Below are 15,219 nucleotides of genomic sequence, written 5' to 3'. Positions count from 1 at the left end.
TCCCTAGCAAATTCTTTTTCTTTTTCAGAATGGGACCACAGAAGAAGTGACTTCAGAAGAGGAGGAAGAAGAAGAGATGGCTGAAGTAGGTATTTTATGTAAGAATCACATTTTATAAATACTGTATCTTCATTTTTGAATATTGTAGTAATCCTCTAATCTCATTTATAACTCAGCGTTAATATGGAATAACAAAAACCCCATTGCATTTGAAATTAAATACATTTTCTAAAATCTGGCTTTAGTTTTAATTAATGATATGTTTTTGAGCAAAATGTTTGATTTCCTAGAAAATCTCTTAACATTTAGCATTAAAATTATATTTACATTTAATAATAATATTTAACCCATATTTGATTATTTTTAAGAAGAGAAACTACTAAGTTTCAAGAATTCTGAATTTAAATAAAAGGAGAATTTGAGAATATTTCAGGGACTACTCACTAGAGGTAATGAAGGTATCTCCTGTTGAAAAATCATCTTAAGAATTTGATAGGGCAGATTCTAAGACCTTTACCTTAGGCCAGTTTTGTTGCCAAGCACTGAAATAATTTTAGAGGTTTTTAGGCTCTGAAGCTTTATGTTTAAATTCTGTGTCTCTTCATTGATCATGTAAAAGGTATTTGAGTTCCACAGTCTTGATTTTAAAACCTTCTTACTGTTTTGGATCTTAGAATTAATTCTCGTTTATTACCTTATTTTCTTGGTGTGCAGAATCTTAAATCTAAATACACTTCTTAGAATGCCTTAAAACTAAAGAAGTATTGTGGTTTGTTTTGTGAGTCTGGGAGCAAAATATTTTTTTTTTTTTAAGATTTTATTTATTTTACAGAGAGAGCACGCATCCATGCGTGGGAGAGAGCACAAGCAGGGGGAGGGGTACAGAGAGAGTGAAAAGCAGGCTCCCCACCATGCAGGTAGCCCGACACAGGGCTTGATCCCAGGACCCTGAAATCACTAAGCCACCTAGGTGCCCCCAAGATAATTCTCAACATTTCTAATTTGTATGACTTTTTGGGGATAGTTTGTTTTTAACATTTTCATGCAGTGTAATTTAGGTAGAATAAACAGGAAAACATTAAGCCTTTTCTATGGTTTCAGTGTCCAGTGAAGTAGACGTTCTACTCAGAGTTTGTGTACTTCTCATTTTTTTCCTTTGCAAGATAATATAAAGAAGGGATAGCAATATTTAGGGAAATTTAGAAAGATAGCCTAGATTTCAGCGATGTCAGATTAAGATAGGAGAAAAGATCATTTAGGTAACTATAAAATAATGGTAAAAAAGGCACAGAGCAACCTTTGGGCATGGTGTGTTTGGAGCTATCTTTTTGGGAAAATAAGATTGATGTGTTAGAGTCATGGAAAGCAAGGTTGGCTAGAAAAGCAGTTGGCTTAAAGTCTTGAATTAGAGACAGATATGTTTAAATTTGGTGTGATTGTTGAGAAAAAGGCCTTAAGCAGAGAATAGTGTGTTGAGAATCTTGTTTTACAAAGATAATCTGCACAGAACAGAATTCATCATTAATACTCAAGTAGAGAAGATTTATGGATAGGAATATGGTTGAGTTTGAAGGTGGAGGAGGAGGAGGAGATCCAAACTAAGGACATTTGTGAGAACTCTGAAGAAACTAAATGTGGGATGGAACATTGGGGCTGAAAGGTACCAATCGGGAGGGAGCTCCATGAAACATGGAGTCATGGACAGGGTCTAAATAATAAAGGAATGTAATAGGGGTTGAAGAGATGAGAGTCTAAAGAAAAAGACCATTGGGTCTGGATGGAAGTGGTTTTTATACTGGTCTACCAATCACAGTAAATTAGTTTCCTTAAAAAATGGAGATAGTAAGTATCCACTACTTCTTTAGAGATTTTGATGATTAAAGAGAAGTTAAGATAATAGAAAAAGGTTAGGATTTTAAAAGTTCTGCATAGATTTGTTTAAAAACGAGTAGATGATATGGAAAAGGAGGAAGGAGAATGATGTGGTGATTAAAGATGTTAGCCAAGGGCTATTATTCAAATTCCTAGTCTAACTTTTTTCCTAATTATAAAAATCAGTAGGTGCTCACAACAGAAAATTTGGAAAAGAAGGAAAAGCACTAAATGTCTCTAGAGATTATTATTATTTCAGTATCTGTCCTTCTAGCCTCTTTCTGCGCTTATTTTAGCATGATTGAGATTCTGTATATTCAGTTTTATATTTTGTTTTTCATTGCATTATTTTTTCCATTTAGTACATTTTTTTTTTAAAGATTTTATTTATTTATTTGACAGAGATAGAGACAGCCAGCGAGAGAGTGAACACAAGCAGGGGGAGTGGGAGAGGAAGAAGCAGGCTCATAGCAGAGGAGCCTGATGTGGGGCTTGATCCCGTAACGCCGGGATCACGCCCTGAGCCGAAGGCAGACGCTTAACTGCTGTGCCACCCAGGCGCCCCCCATTTAGTACATTTTATTTGACCTAGTACATTTAAATTATTTTCATTTCAACATGTGATGCAAAACAAAATTATGAGCTTTTCATATTTTTTCTCACTAAGTCTTCCAAATCGGGTGTGGACTGTACATTTACAGCACATCTGAGTTCAGACTGGCCACATTCCAAGTGCTCAGCAGCTGCAAGAAACAAAGGTCTGCCCTGTTCGACAGCACGGCTCTAACTAGTATAGGCCCTGGGGTCACCCAGGATAGCTCAGAGCCCACAACCCCAGGGTTGTGGTGGGGTCCTCCCCTGGTGGGTCCTCAGGTTTGGGTTGGGGCTGCTGCTCAGCCTCACCCCCAGGCGCAGACAGACACAGCTGAGACCCAGCTGAGCACAGAACCTGGCACCCACAGCAACCAGCCTTGTCCACTCTCCGTGCTGCCATCCTCATCACCCTGTTGTTTCATTATTTGATGCAGAAGAAACAACTATGCTATGTTGGCATTTTAATGGTCTTCTAATATTCCATGGAATATTCCATGGAATTGAGTTACCTGCTTTGGGGTTTTGTTTTGTTTTTAAGATTTTATTTATTTGATACAGAGAGAGCTTGAGCGAGTGCAAGTGGGCAGATGGGAGAGGGAGAGAATCTCAAGCAGAATCCACACTGAGCAGAGAGCCTGCCACCGGGCTCCATCTCACGACCCTGAGGTCATGACCTAAGCTGAGCTGAGACTAAGAGTTGTGTGCTTAACCAACTGAGCTATCCAAGTGCCCCCCTGTTCTGGTATTTTTGCACATGCAGTTTTGTGGGGGGGGGGGTTGTGGCTATAAAGTTTAAGTAGGCATCTTTATGCCTAAGTCTGTGTTCATATTTTAAATTAGTTCCTTACAATAGATTTCTAGAGGTCGAATTACTGGAACAAAGTATAAATAAAGTTCTTTATACCTAATGCTAAACTGTTTCAGAAGTTCCTCTTAATAGATTTTTTTGGTAATAGTTATGACTTTACAAATCTATTAAAATGCTTTACTTGGTTTCTAACTTCTAAACAAAATGTAGGATATAAAAGGCAGGAACCTGAATTGAATGTGAAGGCTTTTTTCCCTTCCCCATTCTCTTTTCTATTCCCTGTTGAATCAAGAATAATTTAACTTTTGCATAAGTTTCAATAAGTTAATATTTTTCATGTAGGATATAGAAGACTTGGATCACTATGAGATGAAGGAAGAAGAGCCTATTAGTGGAAAAAAGTCAGAGGATGAAGGAATTGAAAAAGAAAACTTAGCAATACTAGAGAAAATTAGGAAGACTCAAAGGCAAGACCATCTCAATGTAAGTTATGTGCAAATATCTAGAACCTGGATTTTTGGGATTGAGTAATTATATAGGTAACAATATAAAACTGGGCAATTCATTTAGATACCAGTCTAAGCAGCCCTCTTCCACCCTTTCCTGTGTTGTGGATTCAGCCATGTTTTGTTGCCCTAGTGGGTTGTTGTTGTTGTTGTTGTTATTAAAGCTTCTCACCTGTTGTGAGCTTTCTACCATGCTCATCTGCATTTTATGTGCTGGAATTAACCTGCTGTTCACCGTATACACCTCCTTTCCAGACTATTTATACCACTTACCCTTTTTTTTTATAATAATTTTTTTTATTATATTATGTTAGTCCCCATACAGTACATCCCCAGTTCCTGATGTAAAGTTCCATGATTCATTACTTGTGTATAACACCCAGTGCACCATGCAATACGTGTCCTCCTTAATACTCATTACCAGCCTATCCCATTCCCTCCCCCTCCCCTATGAAGCCCTCATTCTCCTATGAGATCTGTATATTTAAGTTTAGTGTCCTCTACAAAGTACAGTTTAAATTCTTCTCCACCAAGCTGCCATCTGGTCTGTTGTGCTCTAACCAAACCAAAAGTATTTTCTTCTGACTTAACAGTACTTTTATGTTAAGTGGCATGGGGCGTGAAATGAACACTGTGTCTGGTAATAAACACAGCTGTGTGGATTCAGTTTCCTCAACTTTAAAATATGGATAATATATATCTTTTGTATGATTGCTAAGAGGAATAAATGAGAATGATGCATGTAAAATGCCCAAAGTAGGGGCATTTTTGCTTCAACACTTCCTTCTTACTTACTGCTTTGTATTAGAGCTCTTTATCAAACTGATGACATCTGAGGACCTTTGTCTTGGGCATAGATTCTCAAAATGAATCATTATGTAGGGAGATGCCAGATGTTGTAAGCAGATAGATTACTCTCTCTCCTTCAATTAATTTAATTGGCAAATTTTTTTTTGTTTTTTCGGTTTTGTTTTGTGTGGTTTTTTTTTTTTTAAGAGAGCAAAGAAATTTAGCTCTGCCCTCATCTTGATTATTTAAAAAAATTTTTGTAGCATTTAAATTAATTACTTTCTATCTCTTGTGATTGTTTTCAGTTTGTATATTATAGTCAAAATGAATACAAATTATTTAATGTTTTCACATGAGGGACCTTCCCATTTAACCTGTATAACTACTTTATAAAATATTGTTCCTATTTATAGGTGTGAAACAAGGGTTTAAACCAATTCAGTAACGTACTCAAGGTCACAAAGCTAGGAAGTAATAGCTTTGTGAACCTGATTGCCACCCGTCCCCCAAAGTGTAGTGCAGCCATTAACATTTTAAAGTTTCCATGATCAGTTCTTTTTTTAATTAAGGAATTCTAAATGTTTTTGTCTTACAAGAAATAGTTGGCATTCATATTCAGTCTTAGAATAAGACATTGGTGCATTTTCATTTTTAGAGAAATCCCAACATGGAAAAGAACTGAAACTAGTTGCATGCAGTTGAACATGTTATTTCTCAGTTTCTTAATATGTAAAGTAGACTTTCAGTTTGATATTCTTGCTTATAGTCTGACTAATGAAACTCTGTTTTAGTTGATAGTGTAAAATGGTAAGGGCCTTCTAGTATTTTCAGAAATTGATGGTGATACTACATAGCTATAAGAATTGCTAAAATTAAAAGAAAAAATTAAAGAATAGCCAAAATCAGGAACATTGACAACACTAAATGCTGACGAGGATGTGAAACAATAGGAACTCTCACTGGTTGCTCATGGAATGCAAAATGATATGGCCACTTTTGAAGACAGTCTGGCAGATTCAGAAAACTGAATGTAATTTTTACCACATATTCCAGCAGTTGCAGTCTTTGGTATACCCAAATGAATTGAAGACTTATGTCCAGACAAACACTTGCATACAGATGTTTATAGCAACTTTATTCATAATTGCGAAAACTTGGAAGGAACCAGGGTATCCTTCAGTAGATGAATGGATAAACTGTGGTATATCCTGACAATATGGAATATTATTCCCTGCTAAAAAAAGAAGTGAGCTATCAAACCATGAAACGACATGGAGGAACTTTAAATCCAAATTACCAAGTGAAAGAAGCCAATCTGATGAAAAAGCTACACAACTGTATGTTTCCAACTACATGACTTTCTGGAAAGGACAAAACTATGGAGACAGCAAAAAGATCAGTGCTTGCCAGAGGTGGGGTGGAGGGAGAAAAACGTGGAGCACAGAGGATTTTTAGGGCAATAAAAATACTCTGTTACTATAATGATAGATATGTGTCGTTATGCATTTTCCAAACCCATTTAGTGTACAGCATCAAAAACCTTAAGGTAATTTATGGATTTCACTGGTAACGATGTGTCAGTGTAGGGTTATCAGTTTAAAAAATGTACGTGCTGGTGAGGGATATTGATAATGAGGGAGACTGTGTGTTGTGGGAGCAGTGATATGGGAAATCTCTGTACCTTTCTCTCAACTTTTCTGTGAACCTAAGAATGCTCTAAGAAATAAAAGAGAGAAAAAAAATTAATAGTTTAAAAAATTAGTGAAGTTTGAAATAGGTTTATACTAAGTTCTAGGCCGTGATAATCTAGACATGTTGGTTAGACATTTTTTTCCCAGATGATAAGAAACAGTAAATGAGCCAGACTTGTCCCCCATTTTATACTTCTGTTGAAACTTCATAATCCTCAATTTAATTAAACTTCTTTGATTTTTTTTTTTTAATGTCGAGTTGTGATCTGTTTTTATAATCTCATTGTAAACTTTCATTTCAGGTTTATATACCTGAAATCTTCAGTTATTTGACTCTGTAGATCCTGGTAAACAGCAATTTTTATGTTGCAGGGTGCAGTATCTGGGTCTGTGCAAGCTTCAGATAGACTTATGAAAGAGCTCAGGGACATATACAGATCACAGAGTTATAAAGCAGGTAAGGACCTCTGGATATCTACTCTGTTGTCCTTATGCTGTTTTCAATTTTCAGATAGTAAACTTCAGTTCTTATAATGTAACGGGATAGGAACAGAAATGGTTATTAACTTTATTTTAGGGATGTGAAATGCAGATTTAATTAAGCTATTAACAGATGTGGAAGGTAAAATAGGATGAGTTTACTTGTTCTTCGAGCTTTTGAAAATTGTTTTTATGGATACCTCAATTTTTTTGTCTTCTTACTGACAGGGATTAACTCATGATTTTTAGCTTCTGGGAAAAGTATGAGTAATATCTGCTTTGGAAAGTAAAGAAGATACATATATTATTGTATGAACAAAGAACTGTTGCTGAGTTGATTTTTATGACTTTTCCTTATTTTTTGAAAACAAAATGAATTTTTATTTTATATGTAGTTACGGTATCACTTTAAAAAGAGGTGGGTTTTTCAAATTCTTTTCATAGTTTGAATTTGAGTGTTCTTTATTACCCAATAAGACTTAAATATTGTGGAACCTCTCTAATTGAAGTAAAATTCCCTTTTATTGTGTCAGAAATTCTAACTGTATTAAAATAAGGGAAAGAGCCAAATTTTAATATGTTTGAAAAGGTGGCTTTGTGATCCATTCAGTAAATCTCAGAGTGATCACATCTAAATCATTAGAGCTTACTTAAAATAAAAAGCAAAAAAATTTCTGCTTTAGAGTGCAATGTAAGCCAGACTTGATTCTGAGTTATTAGCAGTTTTGGCATCCTGTTTTTCTTATTAGAAGTCTAAAAGTTTATCTGTAGAAACCTAATCAAGTGCAATTAATTATTTAAATATGGGTTTACTTTTAAATGTTAAATAATTGCTTGTTATAGCATTGTTTGTAGTAGCAAAAAATGAAAAATGAATAATCATATATAGGGTAGAATTGGCTAAGTTATGGTATATACATAAAATAAATTTCTATAGAGTTATTAAAAAGATTGACAATAGAGTTCTTATATACTAAATTGGAAAGGTGCTCTGGAAAGTTGAAGAAAGATTATAAAACTACGTAGAGGGATTCCATTTTTATAGAAATAATTGCATGTGCATAAGAGTCTTAAAGTACATATGATTTTGCATAATTTTTCCCCTCCCACTCACAGTTTCTCAACTTATTAAAGAATCGTCTTCATTGATGTCTTTAATTATCTGTTAAGAGCCTAAGCTATTCAGCTCCAATGGCAAAATATTTATAATATAGCTTAGTTGTTCCATGTTTTAATAGCAAAATTGCTAGATTTTGATGGTTATTTAATGGGTTCATTTACACTGACGTAGTAGTTATAAGATCAGATAAAGAGTAACCTAGAGGTGCTGGGTGGCTCTGTTGGTTAACCATCCGGTGCTTGGATTTTGGCTCAGGTCATGATCTCAGGGTCATGAGATTGAGACCCACATCAGGCTCCATGCCCAGCTTAGAATTTCCTCTCTCTCACTCTGCCCCTCCCTCAATGTCTCTCTTTAAAAAACAAAAAAAAAAGTAACCTACGTGTTCTACATCTTTACAGGGATTTATTCAGTGGAACTCATAAATGACAGTTTATATGACTGGCATGTTAAACTGCAGAAGTAAGTGACTCTTATATGTTAACCCAGTCTTTGTAATGTTAGACTATCACAATGGAAATTTTGTCCCCCTAATTTGATACCTCGTATGCTGTGGTTTTACTTAGAACTTTAGACTGTGTTTCTATAGAAATAGTTCTGAGGTTGTTAAAACAAGCTGTTTCTTGGGCTTAAATAAGTCAAGTCAGAAAGAGGAAGAAGAAAAAGAAGGACCAGCTGTGGGATAAAGTGTTTCATGGAGTTAGTGAGATAATTGGGAGCTAGAGGAAAAAAGTGTATTTAATAACCTGATTGACCATGATAACCAGTTTATACTTGGAATGAGAATTTGAGTAGGAGCTGAATATGTAGAATAGTTGTAGACAGATTTAGATTTTATTAATGATTTCGCTTTTTCTGGTCTTGTCTGTGATAAATTTCTCTCCTTGAACCCCTTGGCTAGTGATACAATTTTAGAGAAGCAAATTAATTTTTTTTTTGAGTTCCTGAGAAAATTTATGTACATATGACTTTCCTTTAGAATGACTGCTAACTTTGAATCCCCTTATGGGAATGGATTTAGAATAGTGTGACCTTTTTGTACATTTAATCCCAAGGAGTCTAGAGGCTATTGTGATTTATTTTTCCAGGGACCATAGAGCAATTTTATGTTTGAAACCTACCCAAGGGGCTCTGTTTTAGCTCTTGAACTGGTTCATTTTTGTGGTAAGAAAAATCTCTTGGTTTTTTATTTGAATTGTTTTTTGTTTTGTAATTCTTAGGGTTGATCCTGATAGTCCTTTGCACAGTGATCTTCAGATCTTAAAAGAAAAAGAAGGCATAGAATATATTTTGCTTAACTTCTCTTTTAAGGTAAGAAAATGTTAAGGGGTCTCCATATACTTCTAATGGGAATGTATATTCTTATAATTGCTTTGGAAAACAATTTGATATTACTTGGTAAAGTAGAAGGTAGTCATTCCCTGTGGTTCAGGAATTCTCCTCATAGTATATACCCCACAGGAAATGAGTACTTAGGTACACCAGGAAACCTATACAAGACTGTTGAGAGCGGTGTTGTTTATAATAACACTAAACAGAAAATAACCCAAGTGTCCATTCCGATAGAATGGAGAATTGTGGTATTCATATTAAAAGGAAAATGTACAAAATGTGGGTAAATCTTAAACACAATGTTGAGCAAAAGAAAACAGACCCCGAAACATTTTTCGTACAATTTCATTTATATAGACTCAAAAATAGGTAAAACTAAACTATACTGTTTAGGGTACACATCTCAGTGGAGGCAGTATCCCCACCAGTGGGGTGAAAACTGGTTGTTGGAGTGAAAAAAATCTTAGATATTATAATGGTCTGTGGCCCTTTAAGGGATCATATTACATAAACAGTTAACACAGTATATCTGTGTTGGGGGATAGATTGAAAAAAAAATTCTAAAATATTTCTGAAAAGCTTTCTTAGTGGAGCAAAAATGAAAAGGCTGAGAAACACAGATTTATGGATTCAAACTTGGGTAATTACTTTCAAGAACAGTAAAGATGTGGTTACGATACAGTTGAGGATAGGGAGTACATCCAGGTGAGAGGGAGGAAGTTGTAAGCTGTGAAAGGGACATCTGGGGATTTCTTGGAAACTGGCTCTAATCTGATTCTTGACCAGGGTGCTGGTTACATGATGCATATTTTATAATATATAATGGTGTACCTTTATATTTTATGTACTTTTCTGAATTTATGGGTTATATTTAATAGTTTTTTTTAATGTTAAGAATAAAGGTTGAAAAATGGCAATGGAATTTAGATAAAATGTAATGATTTAATGTGGAATATGGAAAATTTTAAATCTTTTGTTTCAAAAGAACTAGGAAGTGGTTCTAAGGAGTTAAATATTTGAATTATATGGAGCTTCTTTTTGCTGTGTTCTTTTAAATTGGGAAGAAAAAATTTATATAACAATTGTCTTACAGATATGTCTATTTTTTCCATTTCAGTTAGGTAGACTTCAGTGCATTAGGGACTGTGGAAGGCTTGAGGACATGGAGGCATCTAAAATATAATCTCTGTTCTTCAAGAGCCTGCAGTCTTTCTAGGGGAGAACTCTGTGATGAATGCTATACTGCTTCGGAGACCATGATGAAGAGTCTGGGATCTTAACCTTTATACAATAAAGAGCCAGTAGAGGTTTTTAGGTAGGGGCATGATTGATCTGTTAGGCTTTTCATTATTATCTTTTTAAAAACAATTATGTCTTCAGCATCAAAATAGGGTTTGGATAAGATAGAGTAGATTTCTAAGAGACTAGTTGGGGCTTTGATTTAAATCTGGGCAAGGAGTAATGACGGGTGATGGTGGTAGGCATAGGTGAGAGCAGATGGATATGAAGGGTTTTGAAGGAAGAAAGCAAAGGCATAAAGAATACTTTATACTTTAAAAAGACTGATTTTCTGAAAGCTTTTTACTTAGCTTTTGTGTGTATTTTTGTTTGGGGATATAGCCTTATTTATGATAGAACTTTTTTCAAATAACCCAAATGTCAAATGTCTGTATTTTCCCTCAATTTTGTTATTATAGAAACTTTTGTGGTTGTCAGTTGGGTTGTCTTCCTAGAGAGTGAGTCTGGTATATATTTACTGAAGTTGCTAATGTGACTGCATTTTTACTGATCCATATGATGAAAAACTAAACCAGGATAGTAGCTTTTTTTTTTTTTTTTGATATACAGAATGTTTTAACTTGAACAATCTAAACAACTTTATTAAATCACATGCCCATATGTCCAATACCAAGCTTAAGAAATAGAACCTTACGCCTGAAACTGATGTAAATTGTGTCAGTTATACTAAAAAAAATTAGGGTCTATTTCTTTCTTTCTTTCTTTTTTTTTCATCAGAACCTTTGAAAGCCCCCTGTGTGTCCCTTCCCTCTCACTTTCTTCTCAAGAGGTATCTTTAAGGGAGCATGAACTCTTGACCAGGAAACTGGAAGACTTGTGGCTGCACTTAATGTTTTCATGATATTTTCCTACTCTAGGTAGAACTTCAGGGAGGGGATGGTCTGGGAGGTAAAATGGCTGAAATTCTGTTGCATTTGTCTTTCTGGATCATGACTCCTGATACCAGAAAGAAGGGCTGTTGCTAGGACTGGAGTATTTCTGAAGAGGGCTGGGAAGAATGTGATTGCTCTGAACTAAGTGATCTTGGCAAACTGAACTACCAAGTTAAATATCAGGATTCACAGAATTGGAGGATAGCAAGTATGACTCAGAAAGAATGATTTACAGGAAGGAGCATGAACAGTATTTATGGCGTCAGATGTCCATGGTGACAACTTGAAAGTCATGAGTAATAAGAAAATAGAACTTGAGATATAACACAAGGTTGGGGATAGGGGCGGGAGGGAGTGGGGGACCTATTAGATTCCTCAGCAGTTTGGCAATTGTGTTATGCTATGCTCTTATAAGGAAGTTGTGGTCTGGTTATTCAAGCCGTATCTGAATTACTGAGCTGAATTCTGAGGTAGTACTTCAGGAAGGGTTTTTTTAGACAAATTTGGGTTCATTTAGAAAATAGTGGCAGGGGCGCCCGGGTGGCACAGCGGTTGGGGGTCTGCCTTCGGCTCAGGGCGTGATCCCGGGCGTTGTGGGATCGAGCCCCACATCAGGCTCTTCCGCTATGAGCCTGCTTCTTCCTCTCCCACTCCCTCTGCTTGTGTTCCCTCTGTCGCTGGCTGTCTCTATCTCTGTCAAATAAATAAATAAAATCTTTAAAAAAAAAAAAAAGAAAATAGTGGCAAGGATTTGAAAGAGCTTGCCATGTCCTAATGTAGCTGGTTAAATTGCAGATTTGGAGAGAAGAACATAGGGGTTCAATGAGAGCTTGTTCTCAACTATTTAAAGGGCTGTGTATGTGGACAGTTTCGCTTTTGTTTTTGATTAACACAAAGCATGACATTAAAACTAGTAAGTCAAACTTTAAAGAGGTGATTTTCAACTCAATATAAGGAAGTGATAACTATGTAGAGCCATTCAGTGAATTTTTCAAGAATAGAATGTTCCTTGTCATTAAAATTATCTTGAGAGGCCAAGATGTTGAATTGAAAACTTGATGATATCCTTGTAAACCTTGAGATTCTCAGTTTCTGAGTTAGTATACCAGGATAACTCAAATGTCTATTTTAACAGTCATCCTCATCCTCCCCACTATAACCCTTTAAGGAACTCTATTTCTGTAAAATATTGGTTACTGAGTTCCATAGTGCAGTTTATGGAATAGAGTCCCTAGGTTTTGATGTGGAGGTGTTACTTTGAAGAATTACTTACAATGAAGGTAGTTCTTCCTGCCATGTAATCAGTTTAAAAAGGTTTATCATTTGGGATCACACAGTTAAAGATCTAAAGAGAAGGAGGTTAAGTGAAGTTGTACTTTACTAAGCTTTGCATCTATGCCCTTCATTATACTGTTAAGTAGCTCGCCTTTTATCTACAGTTTATTTGGAAGTAGATCATAATAATTGTCATTAAGTTGGCATCTTATGTGGGTAGGTTCTCCCTTGCAGTAGAAATCTAAGATTATCTGTTTTAACCACTGGAAGTGTGCTTTTTATCTTCCTCTCCTATTAGGATTGAATTTCCATGGGTTATATGCTCCTTAGAATCTTACTTGAGGATGGGTGGAAGGAGGGAGTTAAAGTAAGTTACTGGAATTACGTTGCTTATTCTTCTAGTTATATTTTTGTGTTTGTTGGAAATAAGTGGATGAGACAAATATTTGTTTAGCTCCCTTACCCTCAAATTGGTTTAAGAGACAATAAGTTGTTTGTTTCCTTTTATTTGACCATACAAATTGAAGGTAATTTCTCTTAGACTTCCTGTCATGTCTTTATTAGAGGAGATGCTCTTTTTCTGTACCCCACTGCTGTAGGAAAATGAGGGGCAGCCTTTTTGGCTTCCTAACCACCAAGAGACTGCCCTCTGATGCTCTTGGCCACCTTGGCTACCACTGGTGCTTTAGTACATAAAGAGAAAAAGCTCTTGTTCTTCTGGAAATCTGTTTCCAGGACTGAGAATTTGAAAAAGAGAATTGTACTTGGTAGCCTGAGAATTAGCTGAGGTTTCTTTTCTCTTCTCTTCATGTATTTTTATGTCTCTTCATGTATTTTTTAAAGTATGACGATCTTTGTCTTTTAATTAGAGCAATTAGTCTATTTGCATTAAATATTATTGACATTTGGGTTTCAATCTCCCATCTTCTAAGTGCTGTTAATTTGTCCTTGTTATTCCATGTTCCTTTTTCTCATTCTTTGGATTTTTTTTTTAATTGCTCCAGTTTCTCACCTCTGTTAGCTTAGTACTTAGTCTTACTGTTCTCTTACTCTTCTTTACTGCCTGACAGTTACAATGTATATCATTGTCAAAGTCTAACGTAAATTTAATATATATTTTACCTTTTCCTCATCAATGCAAAGACTTAAAGCATGGATTCCCTGCCAAATATGTGCTTTCATGCATTTTCTGTACTTAACCTAGAAGCTATACATCATTGTTCTAGAATTAGTCAGTATTCATTCATAACTGCATATTTGCTCTTTTCATGGTCTTTATTCTCCATATTTCCGTCTAGGATCTTGTTTCTCCTGCCTGAAAAATATCCTTTATTTCCTTTAGCTTGGGTCTCCTGACAGGAAAATAACTTTTATTGTGAATTCATTTTTTGGAAAGTATTTGTATTGAGTATAGATTTTTAGGTTAGCAACTCAAAAACTTACCATTCCCTCATTGGGGCTTCCATTGTTTCTGTTGAAATACTCGTAGTGCTTAAAATCTTTTGAAGTCTTTCAATTTTGGAAAATTCTCAGACATTCCACATATTGCTTCAGTCCCATTCTCTCATGTCCATCTAGAACTCTACATATGATAAGCTTTTCCAGTACATTCCTGTATCTTGTTATTTTCTGCATTTTCTACCTTTTTCTCTCTCTTGGCTTCATTCTGGATGTTTTTTTGGCCTATTTTCCTGTATACTGAATTTCTCTACCACTGAGTCTCTGCTTGTGGTTCAATTCATGTTAAGTTATTGATTTCAGTTATTGTATTTCTAAGTTTCAGAATTTCTGTATGGTTCATTTTTATAATTTTAGTTCTTTGCCAGGGTTTTCAGTCTTGTCTTTTCTTTCCTCGTACATAATCAGCATAGTTATTTTAAAAGCTATGTCTGATAACTCTATTTAATCTTGATCTCTTATGGTTTTTGTGTCATTTGCTTTTCATTTCCTGGACATGTTTAAGTCTTGTGTAACTGTCTATTTTTAGTAGTAGACATTATAAATGAAAAATTAGCTAATTTGGAAGACTTGGATGGTATTCTTCTACAGAGAGGGATTACATTTGCCCCTGTCTGGCTTGGGCAGTAACAGCCCAGGACCACTGAATCCAGTCGGGGATTTAGGTGATGTGAAACTAGACTTCATTCCTTGTCAGTTAGGGCAATTTGTCATTTGTCCTTCAGGGTCCCAACCTAAAGTGTGGGAGACTTGTCAAGGCCTCTCCTTGGTGGACCCCAGCTCCAATTTTTACCTCCCCAGCCCTGTGACTGTGAGTCTGAGTTCTACTGAGCTTCTTGACCTCTTATCTTCCTCTTCTGTAATTGAAAGAAAACTCAAGGTAGGGGGTGGGGGGTGGAGGGAGGAAAGGCTCTGCTCTCTGGGGTTCCCTTTTTCTTCCTGATCTTAGCTCTGTAATTGTTAAATTTTGTCCACCTCTTCTAGTACACAACCAGAGGATTGACCCAAGTTACCTAGTATATCATTATTGGAATGGTTCCTTTATATAGTTTTATTGGAAGTGGAACCCCTTCATATTTTTCATAACTTTACCAAAACACTGATCTGTTTGGCTGTGATTTTC

The 15,219-nt window shown here is 35.6% G+C and overlaps 1 protein-coding gene across 1 annotated transcript in view; it reads left to right on the top strand.

Moving 5' to 3' along the window:
* The first annotated feature begins 6 nt into the window (after positions 1-6).
* The window catches only part of UBE2Q2 (ubiquitin conjugating enzyme E2 Q2), a 46,482-nt gene continuing 31,269 nt past the window's right edge, over positions 7-15,219 (top strand). The window contains exons 1-5 of the mRNA XM_034650037.1: positions 7-85; positions 3,617-3,757; positions 6,633-6,717; positions 8,262-8,322; positions 9,081-9,171. Of these exons, the coding sequence (XP_034505928.1) occupies positions 77-85; positions 3,617-3,757; positions 6,633-6,717; positions 8,262-8,322; positions 9,081-9,171 (387 nt within the window). The 5' untranslated portion in view covers positions 7-76. The remainder of the gene's footprint in view (positions 86-3,616; positions 3,758-6,632; positions 6,718-8,261; positions 8,323-9,080; positions 9,172-15,219) is intronic.

The sequence above is a fragment of the Ailuropoda melanoleuca genome, unplaced genomic scaffold, assembly GCF_002007445.2.
Source record: "Ailuropoda melanoleuca isolate Jingjing unplaced genomic scaffold, ASM200744v2 unplaced-scaffold10059, whole genome shotgun sequence".
In the NCBI taxonomy this organism is placed as follows: Eukaryota; Metazoa; Chordata; class Mammalia; order Carnivora; family Ursidae; genus Ailuropoda; species Ailuropoda melanoleuca.
The sequence above is the reverse complement of the archived record's forward strand: the minus strand, read 5'-3'. Positions and strand labels throughout refer to the sequence as shown.